We start from the raw sequence: 25,969 nt of genomic DNA, 5'->3' as shown, positions 1-25,969 counted from the left end.
CCTCCCAGCCCAACTAACAACCGCTTTCACTAGTCGAAACAGCTATCAGCCTTGCCTTGAATCCAGTCTGGGAACTCCCTTGGCACCTCAGTCTTCCCCCTTTGTTTTTGGCTTTGGGCAGCAGCTGGTCCCCCAACCTCCACACATTACTGAGTCCCTGGACACAAGGCGTGCTGGGCTGCAGGACCACAGAGGGCTGCTTCTTTCTGGCCCAGGGCAGCTGTCTGCCTTCACCCTCCTCTCCCTGCCACTCCAAGCAGGGCGGCCTTTCCACTTCCCTTCCTCCCCTTGCCCCTCTTCCATGCTTTCCCCTGAGAATTAGCAAGTCCTAATTTGGAGCTAAATGATGAACTTGAATTTGATGTTAGCACTTATTGTATGACTTTGGCCAATTTCATTAACTTCTCTGTGACTCAGTATCATCATCTGTAAAATGGGAGGGGGGAATGTACACTACCTCACAAACTGTGAGAATAAAATGAGTTAGTAATTGTGCAGTACTAGGAACAGGGCCCAGCAGAGGGAAACTCTTATGAAGTGTTTGTATGATAAATGCCCTGGGCCATCCAATCTGAGCTAAGGTGGAAGGGGTGATGGGCACCCAGGACCTGTGAGAGACCCTGCCTTCTCTCATGGGTCATTGTTATAATCTCCCTCTAGTCTCTCCAGGGACAAACTGCTTCTCTGTGATCAATTTTCTACCTGGCTGCTGGGTCTTCTAAATCCTGATGTAGCCACATTACTCCCTGATCAAGTTTTGCAGTGGTTCCCCATTGCCTGCTGGATACAGGATTCTGGGACCTCACCCCTCGCTCCTCTCCTCCACCTTCCTGGATCTGTCCTTGATTCCTTGAAAGCATGCTCTCAGTCTTGGGTCCCCAGAACTTCGCACTCGCTCCTTCCTTTCGCCAGAGCCCCCTCCCATCTCTTCCCTCCTCCTCCCCTACTAGGGCTGTGGCCAGATGAAAGCAGTCCCTGAGGGAGGGAGAGACAGCAACTCTCAGAGCTGCAGCTTCTTAAGCCCCCAAAGGAAGACAAAAAGAAAAGGGACTTGCTAGGATCAAAGGAGAGCACAGAGGTGGGCGTGACAGGCAGTTGTCTGTAATCCCTGTACTTGAGAGGTAGGAGGATTGCAGGTTCAAGGACAGCCTCAGCAACTTAGGGAGGCCCTAAGCAACTTAGCAAGACCCTATTTCAAAATAAAAAGGGTTGGAAGTGTAGCTCAGAGGTACAATATGCCCTGGTGTTCAACCCCCAGTACCAAAAAAGAAAGAAAAGGAAAGGAAAAAAGAAAAAAAGAAAAGAAAAAGAAACAGTAAGTGAATATTCAGGAAACGGTAAACTGGGACGCGGCACATTAGCGCAGAGTGGTCGCTAACGGTAATGGGGACTGCTCAACAGCTGCTCTCCCGGCCCCTTCCCCCTTCGTTCCAAGACCCCCTCAGACCCAGGCCACCAGAGGTAAACATCCCGAGACAAGTGTAAAATAAGAAGATAGGAAGGGGCAATAAAGAAGGAAGTGGGGGTAGCGAGAGGCAGAGAGCATGTGCTTGGGGCCCCACGCCTCCCAGGGAGGAGAGGAAGCGTGACCTGGGATGCTCTCCCCCTCGGCCCCTCTCCCTCCCCAGCGGGATGCCCCGGTCCAGCCACCGCGCGGGCAGCGTGGGGGAGGGGCCTGCAGCGCCAAGAAGAATGAATAATTGAAGTAGAGGGGAGGAGGAAGAAGAGGAGAAGGAGGAAAAGGAGAAGGCGGGAGCCGCCCGCACAGGGTCCTCCCCACTCCGCACCCACCCCCTCCGCCGCCCGGAAGTCGCTCCCCGCCTCCTGCTCCGCCAACATGGCCGCGAAGTCGGATGGAGCAGCGGTCGCGGCCGGCCCGGGGCCGGAGGGGGCGGTCGGGGGAGCCCGGGGCGGTGCCGGCGGGCGCGGGGAGGCGGCGGCCGTGGCCGGGGGCCCGGGGGTGGTCGAGGCGGGAGGCCCGGGGCCGCGCTACGAGCTGCGGGACTGCTGCTGGGTGCTGTGCGCGCTGCTGGTGTTCTTCTCCGACGGCGCCACGGACCTGTGGCTGGCGGCCTCCTACTACCTGCAGGGTCAGCGCACCTACTTCGGCCTCACGTTGCTGTTCGTGCTGCTGCCCTCGCTGGTCGTACAGCTGCTCAGCTTCCGCTGGTTTGTCTACGACTACTCGGAGCCCGCGGGGACCCCGGGACCAGCCGTCAGCACCAAGGACAGCGGCACCGGAGGAGCCGCCATCAGCACCAAGGACAGCGCCGGCGCCTTCAGGACCGCGGAAGGCAGCCAGGAGCTGAGCCCCCGGCCCGCGCCCTCCTCCGCCCGCACCTACCGCCGCCGCTGCTGCCGCCTCTGCGTCTGGCTGCTGCAGACCCTCGTCCATCTCCTGCAGCTCGGCCAGGTCTGGAGGTAAGAGAAGAGCAGGTGGAGAGAGCTCAATCCGAAGAGTGGGGATAGCAAGCAGCTCCCTGCCTTCCCAACCCTGCCCTGACCTTTCCAAGATCCTTCCAGTCCTGGCCTCCGCCCCTCCCCACCCCACCCCGCTGCAGATCTCATTCTGTTTCTCGTCAGCTCCTCTGATCTCTGCCCCCAACCCTGTCCAACCCCAGAGCCTGAGGAGGGTGTAGGGCAAGAAGGGAAAGAGATCCTCGAGAATGTGTGAATGAGGGGGACCACGCGCTTGTGAGGAAATGTGTGAGGCTTGGAAAAGAGCCACAGCCCTGACCTCTCCTGTCTGCTTAGGGAAAATATCAGAAATCCTTCCTTGCTCTCATAAAAGCTCAATTGCACCCCACCTCCAACCTCCCAGGAGAGATGGAATTTGAGGCAGCTAAATGGCTCTCCTGCCTAAACTTCTTGGGCTTTTAGAGAAAGTGTATGCTGGACCCAGCTGGGAAGCTTTCTGGCTCCTATGTCCTAAGGACTCCCTCAGGAACCACCCCCCAGGAAAGGGCCAAGGGGACTTGCCACCTTGAATCAGGCATTAGATGGCCACTGACTTTCCTTTAATCCTAGGACACTAAGGCAAAAGCTGAGGCTTTGTGCAAGCTGCTCACTTGCAGGCATCCTCCCCTGCCAGGGCGGAGAGTGCCTGCTGTGCCGAGTTAATTGGAGAGAGGGGGGTTCTAAACCTAGGGCTCCTTTTGCATCCAAGTTGCTCTAGTACCTTTGGCTCTACCGTGCAGTGACAAAATGAACTTACTACGTGGTCATAGGCAAACCTCCTTCTCCCTCCAAACCCCACTTTCCTTGCCTGTAAAATGAGAGAGAATCCCTGCTCTTCGCTCTTACTAGTCTCCTGTTTCAGTTTTCTTACTTATTGGGATAGTCAGGTGAGAGATGGTCTGTGTGAGGGCCCTGCAGACTGAAAAAGATTTGGGGGATGTAATGGATGATCACGATTATAACAGATGTGGAAGAAGCATGAAAAAAATCATTCTAGAGACGTAAAGGGAGATTATTCTGTTGTTCTAGTTACTCTGCTACTTGTTCATGTATTTCGCCTAACTCAGAAGATCCAGTTCTGGGCTGAGGCTTGGAAAACGGGACTCCCAGGGTCTGTCCCAGCTGCTCACTTGCTGTGTCACCCTTGCCGTATCGTCTATTCTTTCTCTGCCTTGGTTTACCCATCTTTACTTGCCAAGTTGATGTGTATGAATCACTTAGCTTGCCCTGGGGGAAAAGGGGGTGGAGTGATATCCACACAAGGTGGTGTTATTATTATTAGCTTAACACATAAAAATACTCATGTCTACATCCAGGAACTAATCTGCATTTATCATTCTGTGCCCGAGTGGACAGATGGTGAAAGTTATTTTTAGACTCTGAAATGGTAACTTCCTATTCTTGGTAGCCAAAGCTTCATCCCCCTTTTCCTTCAGCCTAAAGTGGGCCAGCTGCCCCATGACACACTGGCTACCCTCCTCCCCATTCAGAATCCACTTGCAAGAAGCCAATATATCTCTTCTTTCTTGCCGAGTTTCTATCAAATAGGGAAAAAAAAAATGACCACAGGCAGGGGGTTTCAGGGGAGTGGCTGAAAATGGCTGAGGGTCCACTGAACTCTGTGATTTCTTAGATAAAAGAGCTATTTCCACTATTTCCACCGTCCTCTAAGTAAGGGAGTTTGGATGAAATAATTTTCTCAGGGATAGCAATCTAATGGCAGTGGGTTGGAATCTGTCCTATAGGACTGTGTTGTGTAGTTTCTATAGTATTTTTTAAACCTAACATCCTAGCTTCTCTTGGGAAAAAAACAACAACAATTGGTTCTAGCAGTAACAGGCTGTAACAATTAATACAGGGTAAGCGTGCTCTAGCTTGTCCACTCTTCCTTTTGATTACATCTGGAACATTTCTTTTAGGCGTGAGAGCCCTAATTTATGGTTCTATTACAATTGTTTCATTAAGTACACATCCGTGCTAAACCTACTGGCTGTCTTTTTACCTGCTTTATTTCCTGTGTCCCTCCTAATAATACAGTCATGTGGTTAGTATTATAATTTTTACTTGACAGAAGAGGGAGTGGAGGCTAAGAGAGGGGAATCCTTGCCCAAGGTCACACAGCAAGGGATTGGAAGAGTTGGAATTCAAGATTCTTTGCCTTCAGAGTCCCAGTTCAATTTATCCACCTTGCAATTCTGCCACTAACGTGTCCCTCATGCTTGAAGAATCATGAATCTGAGATTCCAAGATTCCAGGATGATAGAAAGTCAGGCTTCTGTTGCACCAAGATAAGGATGTGAAAAGGGGGAGAGAGCTGAACCACGTGGGGAAGGTGAGGACACAGCGTGCGTTGTGGGGAAAGTGCTGCATGGGAAGGGGCACTTTCATTTTCCTGTTGCTTTCTAAGTGACCTTGGGATGGGCTTTTCCCATCTCTGGGACTCAGTTTCCCTGTGTTTGAAACAAGATTAGACTTGGTGCCCTTAAGGACTGGAGTGTCCCTTTCTGGTGCCCCATAATTGTTTAGCACGGTTCTCTGCACTGAATACTGCTCAGAATAGCTTAAGGTCATCACGTTAGAATTGGCGGCTCTCTCTCAAGTACCCCCTCTGTGTCTAGGCCACAGCACCGCTCTGTCTCCTGCCAAGCCCTGAACTCTAGACAGGTTCTGAAATGAGTTAGTGACCTGCTGTGTGCTTCATTCCCTGCACAGAACAGAGATCAATTAAAGAGAGACATGGGGCTGGGGGGCTGCAGAGAAATGGAAAGGAATTACCGACAGCTGACTGTTCTCTCTGAATTCAGATTCTGTATTGAATTAGGAGAGGTTTCATAGAAATAGCTACTGGAAATGAAAAATCCACATCAGGTCATTTTAACCAAGCTAGAATTCTGACTCTGGATCTCTTGTCAGAGCTAAAGTATCTGGGCCCCTGTCCCAGAAGCTTTGAATTCTGAAATGGCTGAGGGTCTGGCTCAATGGGGGGGGGGGATCCAGAGAAGGTATAGTGGCTTTTCTATACCTTCTGGCATTCCTAGAAATTAAGCAGTGTTGGCACAACATGTTTGCTTACCATGTGAGACTTTTCCACCAATGATCTAAGTGGCAGGGCCTGGGATAATAAGTAAGGAGATATGTATCTGAGTCCTCCAAGATCAAACCTAAGAGGTTGGCGGGTCATTCACCTTCTAATCCCATGCTCCCAGTTCTGAATGAAATAAATATAAAGTACACAGTGTGTCAGATAAGGAGACATTATGAGGAAGAAGTATCCTAGACAAGAGGAAGCTACCACCCACCTACCTGGATAGTGCCCTGAGAAATCGTGGACCCATGCGGGTGTAGCTCAGAGTTCAATCCTCAGTACCCCAAAAACAAACAAAAAAAATAGTACCAACCAAAAGAAACACACCTGTCTTCTCTGTAACCTCAGGTCAGCTCTTCACAGTTGATCATGCTCTTTTACACAGATGATATTATTTTAAACATAAAATGAGAGCATTCACAGATACTGCACACCTCCTGGGTTCCAGCAGGCCCCATGTGAGGTGGTCCCGGCATGTGATCTCATCTTCCTTTAGAATCTTCTCTCTGATTGGCTACTGATAGCACTCACTTATCAAATAAGGAAGTGGGCTCAGAGAAGCAAGAGACTTGTCTGAGAGAGGTGCCTGCCCATCTTTGTCCAGTTCGCAGGTCCAGCTCTATCCTTGCTATCACACACTGGCTATGTTGGGACCCCAGAGCAGCATCTCCATGCAGTGACAGATTGAATCCCTGCGAGAAGAGCAAACAGACCCTTTGGTGGGGCACAGATCTGGCTGTGGGCTGGATGCCAGCCCAGGCTTCATTCCCCCGCCCTCTGAGCTATTAAGCCACCGAGGGCTGTTAAGCCAATTAAGGTCTAACCCTGTCTCCCCCCGACCCTGTGGGCAGCAGAGCAGTAAGCCATGAATCCTTCTTTCCCTAATCTTGAACTTGTGGGTCCCAGCTTTGCCCAGATAAGCATGGTTTGCTAAGCCAATTAGTGTGAGAGGCCTGGCATGGGATTCTTCCCCGGCTGTTGAGATCTGGGCACCTGGAAGGGTGGGGGCAATTGGGCTTTGAGCACCTCCCTCCAACACCCTCTCCATGTCCAGGCAGCAGCACTGCTCCCCCTGCCTGCTAACAAGCCGGCACTCTAGAGAGGTTCTAAAACGAGTTAGTGACCAGCTGGGCGTGAAAGGCAGGCTCTGGCTTTCCCCTCTAGAAGGCTGTGTTTTTGGCATAATGGTTAACAGCATGGACTCTGGATACAATGTTCTCAGTTCAAATCCTGACTCTACTACTTATATGTGACCTTGACAAAACACATCATATCTTTTCCTTTTCTTCTTTTTTTTTCCTTTTTGGTGGTATTGGGGGTGGAACTCAGGGGCTTTCTACCTCCGAGCTATACTCCCAGACCTATTTTATATTTTATTTGGAAACAGGGTCTCACTAAGTTGCTGAGAGCCTCACTAAGTAGCTGAGGCTGGCTTCGAACCTGTGCGATCCTCCTGTCTCAGCCTCCCAAGAGCTGGGATTACAAGTGTGCACCACCATGTCCGGCTGCCACATAATATGTTATCCTTTCTAAAGCAGGGACCATAATGGTACCCACCAACTTCTTGAGTTGTTTCAGGTTTAGTGAGATAATGTGTGCCAAGGGTTAACAAAAAGCTGGTTCTATCATTAAATGTTCAAAGACCACTGGCAAAAACTAGTGCCAGCCGGGCATGGTGGAGCACGCTTGTAATCCCAGTACTTGGAGGCTGAGACAGGAGGATCACAGGTTTGCAGCCAGCTTCCACTACTTAGTGAAGCCCTCTGCAACTTAGTGGGACCCTGTTTCAAAATAAAGAATTAAAGCTGGGTGTGGTAGCACATGCTTGTAATCCCTGCACTTAGGAGGTGGAGATAGGAGGATCGCGCTGGTTCGGAGCCAGCTTTGCTGGCTTAAGAGACCCTGTTTCCAAATTAAAAAAAATATATAAAATAGGTCTGGGAGTGTAGCCCAGAGGTAGAAGGGCTTCTAGGAACCCCAGTACCAACAAAAAAAAAAAAAAAAAAAAAGGAAGAAAAAGAAAGAAAGGAAGAAAGGAAGAAAGAAAGGAAGAAAGAAAGAAAGAAAGAAAGAAAGAAAGAAAGAAAGAAAGAAAGGGGTCTGGGGGTGTAGCTCAAAGGTAGAATACAGCTGGGTTCAATCCCCAGTACTGGGGGGAAAAATGAGTGCCATCAGCCTGAGCTTTGTTCCCTATGGACAAGGTCTGTTCACTGAGCATGAGGCGCCTGGTGAGGGGCAGGAGCCACAGTGACATCGCGGACACTCCATCTGCAGTCACTTGTTCAGCAAATGTTATTGAGCACCTGCTGTATACCAGGCGCTGGTCTAAGTGCTGAGAACAGAGTGGCCAATGAAGCAGCCTTGGCCTTTTGGAGCTCAGTAGTCTAATGGGAGAGATCAATACACTAAATATAAAATGTATATCATATCAATTATAATGGATCAGTTGGTGGTAATTGACACGAAAAATACGCAGCAGCAAGGGGACAGAGGGGTGCCAGGGAGGAGGGTGGGCAGGGCAGGCTGCTCCAAGGAGGAGGCCTGTGGGGAAAGGACTGGACGAGGCGAGTGGGAGCCGCGTGGTCTTGGAAAGGGAGGCGGGAGAGCAGGGAAGGGCCTGGGTGGCGCAGCAGCACGCAGGGCTCCTTGCCATGAAAGAGGGGCAAGGGGGATTTGACCGAAGGAGAAACGGGGTCATGATTTGTTTCACGATGTCCACTCTGGCTACTGAATGCAGGGGACTGGAGGGGAGCCAGAGCGCACCCTGCAGAGGCTGCTGTGGAGGTTTAAGGGAGAGAGGACATGTTGGGCCAGAGTAGCAGCGGCAGGAGCAGGGTCTGCCTCCAAGCCAAGCTGTCCTTCTCCATCCTCAACTTCCCCACGGGGGCCAGACAGTCAGTGTCCAGACCCACTCACTGAAACCAGCATCCCTTGTGTCTGCCACTGCCAGTGACCTTGGGCAAGGGGACAACTTGTCTGCATTTTTTTTTTTTTTTTTTTTTGGTGGTGGTACTGGGGTTCCTCGAAACCCTTCTACCTCCGGGCTACACTCCCAAACCTATTTTTTATACTTTTTTTTTTAAATTTGGAAACAGTCTCTTAAGCCAGCGTGCTGGCTTCGAACCTGCATGATTCTTCTGTCTCTGCCTCCCAAGCGCAGGGATCACAAGCGTGCGCCACCACGCCGGCTTACTTGTCTGCATCTTGATTTCCTCATCTACAAAGTGGACATTCCAGTATTGAAATCTATCTTGTGTGGCCTGGGGGTGTAGCACAGTGCCTAAAACACAGATGTACTCAACAAGTTCTGTTAGCCTTTGCTAGTTGTATAAAGTGGGTCAGGGGCTGGGGTCCTTAGTGGTTTTCAAATTATGTGTCCCAGTTCTCTTACCATCGTTTTAAATGAGGTAGCTGAGTTCCTCTTTTTTGATATGTTGGCTGATTCATGTCTAAGATTTTGTTGTGAATAATCAGGCCTGCAGCTGAGGCATGTTTACAACCTCCTGAGCTTTTGGTAGTGACCCTTTACACGGTTCCTTCCTGCTCTGGCTCTGCAGGCTTGCTCCAGCTGGGCCTCTCCACCTCTCCCCGGGAGACCCCTCTCCAGGACACTCTGCACGCCCACTGCCTCCTCCCCCTGCGCGTCCACTGCAATAGGCCATTAGAGCTGCTCCTAACAGACTCGGTGGCGGCAGCAGTTGGGCCCAGCGTCCCCGTTTGATCTATAAAGACCACACAGGAAAGCCCTGGGGAGGGGAAGGAGGAGAACTGCCAGGAAATGACTTTGAACCCCAGCAGCTGGGCGAAGTGCCCTGGGGAGAGGAGGGAGGCTGTTTGGGATCTACTCTGGCCTCTCCATTCACCACCCTGCCTTTATAAGGCTGTCCAAATTCCTCCCATGGGAAATTTTATCAGCTTCTGGTTGTCATTCTCCCCACCCCCACTCACCGCCTAATCCTACCAGAGCGACGGTCCTGAAGCCTGGATCTGGGCGTGCCACTCTGGAGCCCCAGGGCAGCCCAGCTTCCCCCTGCCCTAGGGCAAGCCCAAGTGTTTTAGCCTGGCATCAAAGCCCTTTACCTCTGCCCTTCCATCTTCTCCCTACCCCTGCCCCTGACCATCTACTGCCCCCTCCCTAAAGCAAGCCACACCTTCCTCCGTGCAGATGGTCTGCCTCCTCCAGCAACATCCTTTCCCACTTCTCTCTATAAAATCCTGCACACCCTTCATGCCCAAGTTCTGTTGCCACGTCTTTGAGCTTTCCCTGAACAAACCCAGCACACAGCACTCTCTGCCCTCAGACCCCATTTCTCACTCCTGTGACCAACAGATGTTGCTTTTTTTATAATCTAAAATAGGAATCGCTTGGTGGTTTTGTTTGTTTGTGGAAGAGCTGTACGCTCCGCTGAAACCTCTGCAGCATAGGAAAGGCTTAAAGGCTCCCCTCCACTCGTTACCTCTTGGAGTGGAAGGGTGGGATGGAAGAGATTTCTGCTAACTTATATATTTCTTCTATTGCCTTTAGATTTTACTTCTGGTTCTTAGTTAACCAAGGAAAACACGTATACATTCACCTGTGTTTTAAAAAATATAACTGAAAATTATAGTATTTATTGACCGTTCTTCTTTATGAAATTCCTGTCATAAAGAAGAATGGTGTAGAAGAAAGCCTATAGAGCCAAACTTTCTGCTCATGAGCTTTGTGGTCCTGGGCCAGTCAGTAGACTCTCTGGGTTTTAGATTCCTAATGTGTGAAATGGGGACAATGGTCTCTGTGTGGATGTCCATTGTGCAGGTTTATTGAATTAATATGTGGAACATGCTTTGCACAGTACTTAGCACACAGTAGCTCAATTAGTGTTAGCTAGCAGTATGGCCCATTTTACAGATGTGTAAACTGAGGCACAGAGAGGAATGGATTTCCAGTTAGTAAGTAGCAAAGCCAGGGTTTGAAACCATATCGTCAGTCTTCTAAGCCTACATGCATAACCACTAAGCTCTCCTACCTTATACTGGTTAAGTATATTCTTAGAAAATAGCCGATCATGCATTGTTTTGAGAAGCAGAAGAAAAAAATTAGAAAATTATTATATAAATGTTATTTTAATATAAAGTACCCACTGCTAACATTCTGGGTTCTTCCTCTCGGACACCCCCCAGGCACTATTACTCATCCCTCGTTACCCGGCCTCCCTGATCACATTCCATTGTGATCGTCTGCCCACCTGCTTGGTTTTCTCACCGGATCACGTGCCCTTGAGGCCTTGTCCCTTCTTCTCTCTGTCTCCTACGGTGACTGCCCAGAGCTGATCCTCTGTTACCACTGGGGGCCTTGCGCCCAGCCAGCTCTGCCGAGGTCCACAGCAGGTGATGGGAACTTCGGCCTCTGGTTTGTGGTTGATTGACAGGAGCTAAGTCAGCGTGGGCATCTTCTGCAGTCGTGGACACAGCACTGAGGTCTGAGAGTCTGCAGCCTCAGCCTTCCAAACTGTCCATGGGCTAAAGCTAGGGACAGCACAGAAGATACAATAGGAACAGCCTTGGGGTGGCTTCCCAGGAGGATACAGGTCAGGCTAACTTACAATACAGGCGGAGTAAATGTTGATGTGATTTGAATACAGCCTCTGTGATTGGCACCGTGGGCAAGTCTTCATGACCTGGAATTCAGTGACTCCAGCTGTGAAGCGAGCTGGAGGTTGAAGAATTCTGGTTGAGTTTTTCCAGGACTTGGACAAGAGAGCAGAGTACCTAAGTGCTGCTACAGACCAGACATCATGACTTCGTAGCTAGGTGACCCTGGACAAGTTACTTTACCAGCCGGAGATCCCATCTCATCTGCAAAAAGGGGATGGTGAGAATATCCACCTCTTACAGTTCTGCTAAAGATGTCTCGAGATAATGTAAATGCACAGGATTTGAGGCATAGTATACATAGAGTATCCTCAGAAAACATTTAATGTTGGTATTATTATTATTGGCCCAAGCAGTTTCCCACCCTGCTTGTTTAGCATCAATAGAGGGATAAGGAGAGGGACATTAGGGGTCTGTTGGGTTATTGAGAAAAATCTCAGTTACCTTCACAGATTGACCTCCTGTTGGAAGAATGCTTGTTCTGTGGCTTCAGAGATAGTGTTCAGACAGCTGATGACCCAGCCTTAGAGACAGGCAGTATCTTTTGAATAAAAGTGAGAACACCGTCAATCAAGCCACCCAGAAACAGAGCAGGCTGCTCCCGAGGGCATGACCTCCATATTGGCAGAGGCTCATGCAGGCAGAAGTGGCTAACTGGCAGGGACTTCTACTTGAGTTTAGGGGGCAAACTGGAGGATATCCAAAGCCCCTTACTCTTCTGACACGGTTCTACCTTGGGGATTTTAAGATGCTCCGTTCCATGATGCTTACCCTCCAGACCATAGGCTACAATCTGGCCTCGCCGTGTGATGGTTAGCCTGTACAGTATTTTTTTTCCTTTTTTTTTTTTTTTTTTTTGCGATACTGGGCATTCTACCTTTGAGCTACCTCCCTAGCCCTTTTTATTTTTTGTAGGGTCTCACTAGGTTGTTGAGAGTCTCCCTAAGTTGCTGAGGCTAGCCTTGAACTTGTAATCTTCCTGTTTCAGCTTCCTAAGTACTGGGTTTCAGGCATGTGACACCATGCCTGTCTTTGCCTATTTTTTTTTTTTTGTGGTACTGGGGTTCCTGGAAACCCTTCTACCTCCGGGCTACACTCCCACACCTATTTTTTATACTTTTTTTATTTGGAAACAGGGTCTCTTAAGCCAGCGCAGCTGGCTTCGAACCTGCATGATGCTCCTGTCTCTGCCTCCCAAGCGCGGGGATTACAAGCGTGCGCCAACCACGCCCAGCTTTGCCTATTTTTTAATGAAAAAATATTTTATTTTGTACTGGGGTTGAACTCAGGGCACTCTACCATGAGCCCTTCTTATTTTATTTTGAGCAAAGTCTCACTAAGTTACTCAGGCTGACCTTGAGTTTACAATCCTTCTGTCTTAACCTCTGAGTAGCAAAGATTACAGACTTGTACCACTGTGCCCGCCTCTAATAAACTTTTTTCTTAGAGCAAATTTAAACATATACAAGGCTAGGTGTGGTGGTACATGCCTATAATCCTGATACCTGGGAGGCTGAAATAGGAAGATCGCAAGTTCAAGGACTGCCTCAGCAAGTAGTGACACTCTCGTCAACTTAGTGAGACCCTGTTTCCAAATAAGAAATGAAATCAGGCTGGGGATATATCGTGAAGGTAGAATGCCTCTGTGTTCAATCCGCAGTACCACACACACACACACACACACACACACACACACACACAAATATATATATATATATATATATATATATATATATATATATATACACACACACACACAACACACACACACACACACACAAGTAGAGAGACTAGGCTAGTACTTCCTGATGCACCATCACCCACTTAACAGTTATTGACCCCTGGTTGACCTTGTTTTATGTAGAGAACACTGTCCAGTAGAACGCTCTGCAGTGATGGAAATGCTCGGCTGCGCTGTCCAACACAGCCACCCCTGGCCTACATGGCTACTGAGCATGCCTGAGACCCAGGAGCCAAGTTTTGTTTTGGTGTGTGTGTGTGTGTGTGTGTGTGTGTGTGTGTGTGGTACTGGGGGTGGAACCCGGGGACTTTTCTACCTCCGGGCTATCCTCACAGACCTATTTTATACTTTATTTGGAAACGGGGTCTCACTAAGTTGCTGGGAGCCTCACTAAGTAGCTGAGGCTGGCTTCGAACCTGTGTGATCCTCCTGTCTCAGCCTCCCAAGGGCGGGGATTACAAGCGTGTGCCACCACACTGGGTGAAGCCAAATTCCTAATGTAATTAATTTTAATTAATTGTATGTGGGGTGTGTGTGTGTGTGTGTGTGTGTGTGTGTGGTGCTAGAGATGGAACCCATGGGCATTTTACCTGTGAGCTACACCTTCAGGCCTGTTTTATTGATAGATTTTTTATTTGTTTATTTATTTATTGAAACAGGGTCTCACTAAGTTGCTGAGGGCTTGGTTAAATTGCTGAGGCTGGGTTCAAACCTGTGATCCTATGATTTCAGCCTCCCAAGTACTAGGATTAGAGGCATGTGCCACCACACCTGGCTAATTTAAATTTAAATAACATGATTGGCTAGCGTTGTTGGTGTTGGGCACAGGTCTGCAGTCCATTGCATTTCCTTTCCTTTCATATTATTTTGATGCAAATTTCAGACATCCTATCTTTGTATCCATAAGTATTTCAGTAAAACTCCAAAAAGACTTTTCAAAAACATATCACTCTATGTAACAGTGCTATCATACCTATAACAAGGAATAATAATGTCTTTTAAATTAATATGGTGTTTCTTTAATTAGCTTCCAACATTTCCAAATTGGGGCTTTCTTTTTGCATATATATCCTAATTTCCAGCTATTTTTTTAAAAAGAAAGAAAGAATGGATGGATGGATGGATGGATGGATGGATGGATGGATAAAAAACCTAGCTTATTCTTCCAGGGCAGCCATGGCAGGAGCTGATGGGTAGTTCCTCTTTGGACGGGTACCTGCTGTATTCCCCAGAGCCAGATAGTGAGATCACCTCAGCCCCTCTGAGCATCAGTGCTTGAAACCCTTATTCTGTTATCTGGAATTTCACAGGCAGAACAGAGATGAATGGAGTGATGCTTTCTCCCCACCTTGACTCCCAGGATAACATCTGATTCCCAGGATTCCTTCTGATACCATCAGGAGACTGGAATCAGGCTCATGGTATCCCAGCTCCACACAGGGACCCCAGGAAAAGAGAAAGGGGGAACAAAGGAGCTTGGGATCTTAGCATATGGGATCCTGAGTTTTAATCTTACTAGGCACCAATTTAAGCAGCCCATTTCACAGATGGAGAAACTGAGGCCCAGAGAGAGGAGGGAAGCTGGCTGCATGCAGACAGCGAGGGGTGTGAGGCTGGGACTTGGTCCCAAATGCTTTGCTGGAGGGCGGCTGCCAGCTCCTCTGCTGGGACAGAGGCCGGGAGCTGGCGGAGCGGTGGAATGAGAGAGGGTGTCAGCTTCTCAGCCAGAGCCTGGAATTAGGAGCTGGGAAGTGTTTGGCCTCCACCCAGCAGAAGAAAAGGTGCTGTGACTCTGCAGGGGCTGCCGAGGAGGAGGAGGGAGACAGCCTCGCTCCCAACACCACATGAGATGGGAGCCAAACGTGTAAAATCACATTCTTTACTGACATTTATGACTCATTTGGCTGCCAACCCCAGGAAGGTCTTTTTTTTTTTAACATTATCAAAAGTGCTCAGAATTGAGGGCTAAGTTGATGGGGAAGGGGTCTCAGGGCCATCCTCTCTTAAGAGCTTTCTGGACTACACTGGAGGTGAGGTAGCCAGCCTTCCCTGAGAACCCATAGACCATATCTGGGTCCCTGGGTCCTGGCTCAGCTTGTTCCTGCACGGGGAAGGGGGCAGGATCCTGTAGCCCTGGCTGGAGACACAAGCTGGTGCTCTCTGGCTGGCTGGCACTGGCCACATCACTTCCCTGAATGCCCACTAAGTGCCTCTGGGCCATGCTTTCCTCTCGTGGCAACCTGTCCTCTGCGTGCCTTGACCCCTGCAGTCTGTTCCCAGAGCCAGAGCACTCCCTGCAAGTGCCCTGCCCTGGGTGAAGCCTTGCGGTGTCTTAGGGTGGGTGTAGCTCAGAGGTAGAATGGCCCTGGATCCAATTCCCAGCCTCTCTCTCTCTCTCTCTCTCTCTCTCTCTCTCTCTCTCTCTCTCTCTCTCTCTCTCTCTCTCACACACACACACACACACACACACACACACAAACACACACACACACAATGCCGGGCTAGGCACTAGGGATGTAGCAGAGAACAAGATAGACTTGTTCCTGCTCTCATGGAGTTCATGGGGGAGGACAGAGAGTAAACAAGCAAGTCAGGTAGCATGGGAGGAAGCGATGAGAGGGTTTTGGGGGCAGGATACCTTGAAGGGCAGGGTCTGTGAAGCCCCTGGGGAGGTGACGCTGAGCCGAGATGGCTGAGGGCGGAGGGTGAGTCTTCAGGACATCAGCGCAGGCCTGTGCAGGCAGAAATGCTGAGCTGGACCGAGCTTGGTGAGCTTGGAAGCACAGGCCCAGTGAGGGTGGGGCGTGAGGTCCCGGAGGTGGGCAGAGGCTGCTCATGCTGGGCCTCAAAGGCCACTGAGGAGGGTGGCTAAGCGTAGTAGGGGCTTGACCTGACCCAGGCATTTACAAATTCCTTCGTGCTGCTGTGTGAGGGAGGCAGAAGAGGAGAGGATGGGAGCAAGGAGACGAGGCCAGGCTACAAGGTACAGTGGCCTGGGCAAAGTGGTGACCCACGGAGGAGAGAAGCACTTGGGTTTGGGCCAGCAGGGCTCGGAGTTATCAGAAGTGGGTGGGTGGGGAGAGGGCTGGTGAATATCTGCTGCTTGGCCCCATTTTAAAGATGAGGCCTGCCGGGGGTGGTGACGCATGCTTGTAATCCCCGCACTTGGGAGGCGGAGACAGGAGGGTTGCGCTGGTTCAAAGCCAGCCTTGTTGGCTTAAGAGACCTTGTTTCCAATTAAAAATATAAAATGGGTCTGGGAGTGTAGCCTGGAGGTAGAAGGGTTTCCAGGAACCCCAGTACCACCAAATAATAATAATTATTAATTTATTATTATTAATAATTAATAATAATAATAAATAAGATAATAAATAAGGATGAGGCCTGAGGCCCACAGACAGCCTGGGCCTTACCAGAGCCATCTGGGTCTCCTGACTCTTTGGTTGCTATTATCTTCTCTTGGTGTCTGCAAACCCATGGCATCCTAAGATAAGCTTCTGGTCCATCATGCCCAGTTGGGGTCGTCCAGCTGCCCACCCTATGCAACTACAGCTGCTGGGATAAGCCACTGGGGTGGTAGAGACAGGGTGGACACGAGGCCTGCTGACCTCCCTGTCCCTTCTCTGGCTCAAGGGGCCGGGGAGAGCCAGTCCTAGCTCTCGCTCTTCCTGTGTGACTTTAGACAAGTCCCAGTCCCTTTCTGGGTCTTAGTTTTCTCATCTGTAAAATGAAAGTGATGGCAGTACCCACCTCAAAGGCTCGCAGTGAGGAAGGCACAGCCAGTTATATAGTTGGCACTTAATAAATGTGAGCTGCTATCATTATTACTGACTCCTGAACCCTGTCCCCCGCACACCGACAGAGTAGAGGTAGGCTTGGCCGGCAGGATGTCCTGCTGCCTCTCCAGCCCCACCCTGTTCCATCTGCAGGGGTCTGAGGGCCCTGGCCACCTTGAAGACCACAGAAGCCTCCAGCCAGCATGGAGACTGGTTCCCGGATGGAGTGGGAGCAGGGAGCCGCTGGAAGCTGCTGTTTTTGGCCCCGAGTTGTGAGGGGGAGTGGGGAGGGGGGAGAACACACACTCAGAAACACAGAGACTGACAGATGGAGGAGCCGAGGATGTGAGAGACACAGACAGACAGAGAGGGACCCGAGTCAGGGAAAGGAGGAGCAGGCAGCAGAGGATGGCCGGGAAACTGGCAGTCACGCCGAGCCACGAGCTGAGCAGCAAACTGGCAGATGGACCAAGCAGCCGAGGGACTGGAAGATCCAGACAGACAGACTCAAAGCAGATCCAGGCTCCAAGACAGAGAGAAGACAGGACTTGTCTGTCTCTGCATCCAACGGACACACAGACAGGTTGACCCAGGATCCTCTGTTCAGACTAAGGCATGGACATAGTATCTGAGAGACAGTGTGACCCAGAGTCTCAGGAACCGACAGATAGACTGACCCAGGGTCCCAGCGTGATGCTGACAGATAAATGAACGACTCACAATGATGTAAGGATGGATAAAGAGTCGGCCCCTGTATTCAAAGGACAGACGTGACAGGCAGATCTGAGCCACAGACAGAGACAGTGACCCAGGATCTGAGGTCCAGTTTGGGGCTAGATTTGATTGTCTTAGTGGAAACTGAGACCTGGGCCAGAGACCCAACCTCATGCCATAGACTTGGGGCGCTCAGGAACAGGAGACAGAGTGGTGTGGAAACTGGCTTCTCAGGAACATGGAACTCTTGTCATCCACTCCTCCTTCTGGCCACTGGAGCAGACCCCATGAACGCTGGGGGATGCTGGGGGAGGGGGGTCCTGGGTCACAAGAGGCCACCGAGCCTGGAAAGAAGGGACGGAGCTTTCTTCCAGTTCTTGACCCTGCTGTCTACTCATGGAAGCCACAGGGCCCAGAAAAGACAACTTTCCAGATCCTTGAGGGGACAGACTTCACACCCTAACACTGCTGGCTTCTCTCCCTCTTTTCAAGCTTGGCTCTTTTGCTCCCAACCTTAAGAGTAAACACTTATCTTCTTCCATTTCCAGAACACACTTCTTCACTTTGCACAAGACTTGGGTGGGGGGGGGCATAAGTTAAAGCCCAAATAGACTTATGAATGACTGTTTCTTCATCTATAAAATGGGGACAGCAGACATGGCCTTTAGATTAAGGGCACTGACAGCAGGACTAAAATTATGAGTATGGCTAAATCTAAAATTATGAGTAAAGGCTAAAATTATGAGTATGGCTCACACCGGGCCTCAGCCTGAGAACTGTTGGGAGGAGGCCTAGCCATGGTAGAGGCACCGAGGAAGACTTCCTGGAAGAGGAAGGACAGAAATGAATCAGAGTGGACACAAGAACCTGCAAGGTGTCCTGTCTCTATGGAAACTCAGACACAGAAGTCCTAGGACCTTCCAGGATCTGGATAGAGACACACATGGCAACACTCACATTTATTCTCATTCAACAAATATTTATTGAGTGCCTACTGCATGCACTAATGTGAGGGACACCGTGGTAACCAGAACAGATTAGTCTTGCCCTCAGAGAGCACCAGTGCCAGCAGAGAATAGAAAATACATTCTAAGTCAATAAACAGGGCTGTTTTATAGTATGTTAGGGAGAAAATAAGACAAGGGGCTGAAAGAGACCAGAGCAGCTGGACAGGTGGAAGCGTCAGGTGGGATGGGTGGGTGGCCTGGAGGTCTCTGGACCACGACACGTGGCTGAGCAGGAACCAACAAAGTGCAAAGGACCTATGTCAGGAACAAGTTTGGCTTGTTTGAGAAACCTCCAGGGGACCTGAGTGTGGGGTACAAATAGGACAGTAGTTTGAAATATTGGGAGAGAAACAGGCAGGGCCAGGTGGCTAGAGCCTGCAGGCCCAGAGGGTAGCTCAGGTTCCATTCCCAGTGGGAGAGGAGCGGAGGCCCTTGGGAGGTGCTGAAGAGGACTGACTGATCTGACAGGGGTTTTTCCACCCCCACCCCGCTGGTGGCCATGTGGAGAGTGGACTGTAGGGGGCAGGAGGGATGTGGGAGCCTACTGAGAAGGCTGATGTGGTTGTCCGGGCAAGAGATGACAGTCAGCTGCACCAGGCGGTGGCATCAGAGAGATGAACAGACCAAAGATATATTTTGGAGAAAAGCAAATGTCCACCCCTCCCCAAGGCTGTATCCCTTGCCTTGAGATGGAGCAGCCTTCTCTGTGGAAGCATTAATCTCACTGGTGGTAACATCGACACCTTCCAAATTCCTTTCAAACAGAGTGGGACATGGGGTAGGGTGGGCTTCCTGGGGTTTCAGGAGTGTTGTATGGTTGTCAGGAGGAGCCTGAGCTCCACCCAGTACATGCTTCCCCCATACACACCATGTATACATCCCTCTACGGCTTGTAAATTATTTTCAAATCTATAATTTAATTGAATGCTCACAGAAAGAGGAAAATAAGGTTCAGAGAAGCAAAAAGACTACCCAGAGCCACGCAGCAAGTCTGGGGACTGCTGGGGTGCAAACCCACAAGCCCAGCATACTGCCATCTTGCCCTTCTAATTTTTTTTTTTTTTTGGCAGTACAGGGGATGGAACCCAGGGGCATTCTACCTTCAAGAATTCTATACCCCCAACCCTATTTTATTTTTTATTTTGAAACAGGATCTCACTAAGTAGCAAAGGGCCCCATTAAGTAGCTGAGGCTGACCTTGAACTTGTGATTCTCCTGTCTCAGCCTCCCAAGTACTAAGATTATGAGTATGGACCACCACACCCAGTGCCAGCTCCGTTTTAGAGGAGAAACTGAGGGAAATGAGGTGCATGTCCTGGGCAGGATTGTTTTAAGACCTTTGTGGGCTCCACATCTATCAAGCATATTTAAATGGAGCCACATCAAACATCAAATGTAAATTATATATAACAGATAAGAGCCAAATTGCAGTTGACTAGCTGACATTATGTTCTGTTTTGCAGACATTTAATTAAACATTTATTAATTTTGATTCTGAAGTTTTTCCCTGTGTTTTGGATCCAATTTATTTTTTTTTTCGGGGCTCAAACATCCTCCCAGGCCCATGAACATCTCATAGGCGTTTGGCAGTGAGCATCTGGTGCCAGCTGCAAGGAACAACCATAGTTTGGATCCTGTAGCCAAAAGGAGCAGAGTGAGGAGAGCCCAGGCCTGTCCTCCCCGGGGCTGCAGCTGACCTCGATGGTCCCCACTGACCCCACATCCCCTGGACCAGAGGCCGCCTTTCTTCCCTTCTGTTCCTGCTCCTTCACAGCAGCGGCCTGGGCTGTGGGAGCCCTTTGTCTGCGGCTAGCTGGGAGCTGGCAGAGGAGAGGGCAGGAGTGGGCAGGGAGGTGGGCAGGCGGCCTGTCAGGTGGTGATGGGTGCTGGCCAGGGGCCGGGCCTTCCTCATGCTGACCCGGCCCGGAAACAGATGGTCTTCTAGCCTCAGAGAAACTTCCAGGGTGTCGCCCTCCCCCAACTCCCCAGGCCCCTTCATGTTGGACCAGCTGGTCTCTCCTTCCTACTCAAAGCCAGAGCCACAGGAATGGGTTGAGAAGTGGGGGAGGTGGAGGCCGGGAGAGTTGACCTCTGCTCAGGGTCTCTCCCACGGCCCCACACCTCTGGCCACCTCCAGGTCTGCTCTCTGCCCTTCCGATGCTCCCTACCTTGGCTCGAGAGTGTCACTGCTGGCCTGGACCAAACCCCAGCCCTCCTGGCTTCCCTCCAAGCCAGCCTGAGTGAGCATGTGAGCCATCACATCACCGCTGATTCTGGGATGGAATTCAGATTTAGAATAAAATCCGGACTCTCCAGTCCAGATTGGTGTGTGTGTGTGTGTGTGTGTGTGTGTGTGTGTGTGTGTTGCTGGGGATGGAAGCCAGGGCCTCTCACATGCTAAGCATACACTCTACTACCACTGAGCTACACCCCAGCTTCCCCAGTCCAGAACTGGATGCCCTTTAATCTTCTTATGCACCTGCCCATTAAAATCCTCCTGCCCAGGCCCAGCACACCACGGGCCATTCCCCTAAAAGGCCATGTTTCCTCAGACCTCCGTCTCTTTGCAGCTACTGGTTCTGCCATCCAGAGTGCCCTTTGACCTCTTGAGTACTTTCAAATGCCAATCCAATGCTTAAAACACAGATTAAATCATTGCTTCAGACAGAGGTATCCATCTCTTCTCTGGGTTCCAAAGCATCTCACAGCATCTGTTTCACCTCTTACCTTGTCTCCTTTCCATGGGACTGTGAGACACATAAGGACACAGAACAGATCAAAACATGCTTACTTTGTAAATGAATGATTCTGGCTCTAGAGATCCTTATGTGAGAGGAGGCAAGATCCCAGAGAACAGAAGATACAGGGAGGCAAACTGCTGTTCATCGGAAGAAATAGGATCTACACCTGGAGCTGCTCAGGAGCTTGGGGCCCCACATCAGGAGAGAGGGGAGTGAGCAGTGGGTATAACTGCAGGGGGGCTAGAAATGCTGAGGGAATTCCAGCACCGTAAGGGAGAGTGGACATGCATCTCCCAGGTCAGCTGTTGAGAGCATGGCCCCTTCCTGCCAATCCTGTAATGGGCCAAATAGAGGGTGTATCTGCAACATCAATTGGTGTCAAGAAATGAGAGAAGCATCCTAAACTGGATGTCTACGGCCATGTTTTGAGCAGAGAGTCTGGGTTCCAGAACAATTGCTCGAGAGGGTCTTCAGAGTTATCAACCCATCTCTCTCATTGGAGATGGACAAACTAGGTCCAGAGAGGGGCGCATAGCTGTTAAAATGATGATAGCCATTTAAGGAAACTGCTTATCAGCTGGTCCCATTGCACTGTGATCCTCCCTGGGGCTGGCAGCACACCCTGAGTACAGTTGGACCCCTGATTCCCAAACCATATCCTGAAAATGCCAGTGTCCCCCATCTAGGAACAGACTCTCCAAAGCCCTGGTTTCCTAACTTCAAATTCAGGCAATAGGGTGTTTAAATCTATGTTGGGATTTTCCCCCTCCTCTGTTTTCTTGGGGAGGCCACTTTTAGAGGATCCCTCTATGGTTTCAGTAAAGGGCCTAATGTCCCATGAATCACAGCACTTAGGGGTCTGGGAAATGAGCAGAGTTTGAGGTCCCAACAGCCAGAAGTGGAGATGCTGGGCATGAGAGGGGACTCTGACGTGTGTAGACAGGTCTCATCTCATCCAATATGGGCACTGCACTTCACAGTGTGCAAAGAAGCTTCACATCCATTTAATTCTCATAGCTACTTTGGGAGGGACTGACTAGGGCACAGAGAGGGTCTTGCCGAAGACCAGGCAGCAAAAATTAGAAGTAAAGTCAGGTGGCTGGGAGTGGTGGTACATGCTTGTAATCCCAGCTCCTCAAGAGACTGAGGCAGGAGGATCACAAATTTGAGACCAGCCCAGGCCACTTAGGAAAACCTTGTTTCAAAATAAAAAAGACTAGGGATATAGTTCAATGTTAAAGCACCCTTGAGTTCAATCCTTGGTAATGAAAAAAAAAAAAAAAGACAAAGAAAAAGAAAGAAAAGGAGAAGCAGCTAGCTAAGACAGGAATTGAACTCAGGACTCAGGGTTCCTTCTCTACCCATCCTGGGGTTACCAGAGTCCTATTTAACTCAACAAACTTGCAGTCATGCATTCAGCCCACTTCAATTGAGTGCCTCCTGTGTGCCAAGAACTGAGGCTGCTGCAGTTAGCAGGCCAACCTAATCTTTCTTGTCGCACTCACGGTCTGGGGAAATGCATGTGTGGCCAGACAATTACAACCCACGGTGGCAGGGGCCGGGTGAGGGAGGCAAGCCTAGGAGACTAGCCCAGGCGGAGTGTGCTCAGCAGAAACTTCCTGAAAGAAGTTGTGCTTAAAAGCTGAGCTTGAGGCCAGGCATGGTGGCGCATCCTTGTAATCCCAGCATTCGGAAGGCGGAGACCAGAGGATCCTGGTTTGCGGACAGCCTCAGCTACATAGCAAGGCCCTTCGCAACTCAGTGAGACCCTGTTTCAAAAATAACAAGACTAAAAAATAGGGTTGGGGAATGTAACTCGGAGGTACAATGCCTCTGGGTTCCATCCGCAGTACAGGAAAAAAAAAAAAAAAAAAAGCTGAGCTTGAGCTGAGAGCATGGTGGTGCATGCTTATAATCCCAGTACTTGGGAGGCTGAGACAGGAGGATCGCAGGCTTGTGGCCAGCCTCAGCTACTTAGTGAGGCCCTCTGCAAATTAGTGAGACCCTGTTTCAAAATAAAGAATAGAAGGGGGAGTGTAGCTTGGAGATAGAATGTCCCAGGTTCCATCCCCAATAACGCAATAAATAAATGAAATTAATTAAGTTAAAAATAAAAAGCTGAGCTTGAGAAGAAAAACAAGACTTACCCAGGTTTGGGGCTGGGGCAGGGTTGGAGGGACAGAACAGAGCGCTCCAGGCATAGACAGCAGGTGGGAAAGGCCAGCTGTGATGGGGAGCATGGCGAGCCCCCGAACCTGTGCCCAGTGCAGAGGGCCTGGAGCTTGTTGGAGAAGCAGCAAAGTCTCAAATGCCAGGGGGCAGTGAGTAGCTTCCCTGTGGCCGGCGGTGAGGCTGGGCGCTCAGAGGCAGGTCAGGAATAGGCCAGGAAGACACTGCACAGAACTGGGGGCTGGCCCCAGGGCTGTCACAGAAGGACCCTATGGAGGAAGCGCTTGGTGGTTTCCAGAACGAGGCAGTGCCATCTAGCGGTTATAATGTGGCCTTGCACTGCTTCCTAGCGGAGTGACTGGACTACAGATCCGCCTCTCTGGGTGTTACTCAGGGCACTCTCAGGTGTCAATACCCTCCAAAGAAAAAGCGCGGCCTACGGGGCTCGTTTGTGCCAGTACTTGAGGCTGACAGCCCGTGCGTGCTCTCCGACCTCAGGCCTCGGGATGAGCCACTGGGCGGTGGGCGGGCCCGCAGCCGAGCGCGGGAGCTGAGGCCGCGTCCTTCCGCAGGTACCTGCGCGCCCTGTACCTCGGGCTGCAGAGCCGCTGGCGCGGGGAGCGGCTGCGGCGCCACTTCTACTGGCGGATGCTGTTCGAGAGCGCCGACGTGAGCATGCTGCGCCTGCTGGAGACCTTCCTTCGCAGCGCGCCGCAGCTCGTGCTGCAGCTCAGCCTGCTGGTGCACCGCGGCCGCGAGCCCGAACTGCTGCCGGGTGAGCCCCGCCCCCGCCCCGAGCCGCTGGTCAGGGCTTAGGGAGGCCGGACCTCTACTCTCATCACCCTCTGAGGCCCCCCGCGTCCCCTCTGACCCGGCCTCTCCATCCCCTCGCTACCCTTCGGGCCCCCTGGGCACGCCCTGCCGCCATCTTCCTTCCCTAGTCTCAGGGCAGACCAGACCCCCGTTTCTGCCCTTTGTCCCTCAACACACCTTAGGCCCGCTGCCGAGTCATTTGCCCACTCTGTTTCCCAAACCATCCTGACCCCAATCTGCATCTCCCGGGGATCCTATTTACTCCCCCTGAGGGTCCCGGTCCCCTTCTGGCTGTCCTCCTACGGGCCTTGTTAACTCCAGGCCCCTTCCATGACAGTCCAGGACAGCTGCTTCAGTGCCTGGGAAACACACACCCTGCCTCCCTGGAGCACCTGGTGTTCCTCTTTTCAGGCCTGAGCCAGCTTCAGTGTCCCAGACACTCCATCCTCCCTGGGCTCCCTGGCTCCTGCCACTGTCCCCACCTTAGCTCTGCTTGCTGCAGGGCCCCCTCCACTCAGCCTCAGCTCAGCAGCCCGTATCCTCTACCAGCCCCTCACCTCTTCTTCCACTCCCAGAATTCTGAACCCTCATTTCCCATCTTCCCACCAAGACCCCTGAACCTTAATGGCCCTACGCTAGTCTTAGACTTGACTCTTGTGGATATCAAATTACCCAACATCCTCTCCCATGATGCTCCCACACCCACAGAAGGACCCAAGCCCGTCCCCTCAGGAACCCCCAGGCCCTTACCTCACCTCTGCTCACCCAGAGATCCTTGTACCTCAGAACCAGCTCCTGACCCAGCCCCTCCCCCTCTCCCCAGATCCCAACCCAGCCCCACCCTAACCCGGCCCACCCATCCGCACCCTGTCTCCACAGCCCTCTCCACCTCCGCCTCCCTCGTGTCCCTGGCCTGGACGCTGGCTTCCTACCAGAAGGTGCTGCGGGACTCAAGGGACGACAAGCGGCCCTTGTCCTACAAGGGAGCTGTGGCCCAGGTGCTGTGGCACCTGTTTACCATTGCAGCCCGCAGCCTGGCCTTTGCCCTCTTTGCCAGCGTCTACAAGCTCTACTTTGGCATCTTCATCGTGGCGCACTGGTGCGTCATGACCTTCTGGGTCATCCAGGGAGAGACAGACTTCTGCATGTCCAAGTGGGAGGAGATCATATACAACATGGTGGTGGGCATCATCTACATCTTCTGCTGGTTCAACGTCAAGGAGGGCCGCAGCCGCCGCCGCATGGCGCTCTACTACTGCATCGTGCTGCTGGAGAACGCAGCGCTCACCGGCTTCTGGTACGCCAGCCGCAACTTCTCCACCGACTTCCACTCGCTCATCCTGGTCTGTGTGGTGGCCTCCAGCTTCGCGCTGGGCATGTTCTTCATGTGCGTCTACTATTGTCTCCTGCACCCCAGTGGGCCTATGCTGGGGCCCCAGGCGCCTGGCTGCATCTTCCCTGAAGCCCCAGGGCCCTGCAGCCCACCGGCTGATGCTGTCACAAGTCCCCCAAGGTCCTTGCCGAGGACTACAGGCGCCGAGCGGGAAGGGGCCTCTGTGGGGGGTGAGCGCGCAGGGACCCCCACGCCACCTGTCTTCCAGGTGCGACCCGGCTTGCCTCCCACGCCAGTGGCCCGCCCCTTGCGGACAGAGGGGCCGGTCATTCGGATTGACTTGCCTCGGAAGAAGTACCCAGCGTGGGATGCTCACTTCATCGATCGGCGGCTCCGGAAGACCATCCTGGCGCTGGAATATTCCTCCCCTGCCACGCCTCGGTTGCAGTACCGGAGCATGGGGGCATCCCAGGAACTGCTGGAGTACGAGACCACGGTGTAG

At 51.3% G+C, this 25,969-nt stretch overlaps 1 protein-coding gene across 1 annotated transcript; it reads left to right on the top strand.

The window, feature by feature from the left end:
* Positions 1-1,837: 1,837 nt before the first annotated feature.
* Positions 1,838-25,969, top strand: XKR7 (XK related 7; the record flags this gene model as incomplete). The annotated part of the gene is made up of 3 exons (XM_080716708.1): positions 1,838-2,421; positions 23,894-24,096; positions 25,014-25,969. The coding sequence occupies 3 exons, from the start codon at positions 1,838-1,840 to the stop codon at positions 25,967-25,969; spliced, it is 1,743 nt and encodes a 580-aa protein (XP_080572834.1).

The sequence above is a fragment of the Muscardinus avellanarius genome, assembly GCF_963383645.1.
Source record: "Muscardinus avellanarius genome assembly, chromosome: 19".
Lineage (NCBI taxonomy): Eukaryota > Metazoa > Chordata > Mammalia > Rodentia > Gliridae > Muscardinus > Muscardinus avellanarius.
The sequence above is the reverse complement of the archived record's forward strand: the minus strand, read 5'-3'. Positions and strand labels throughout refer to the sequence as shown.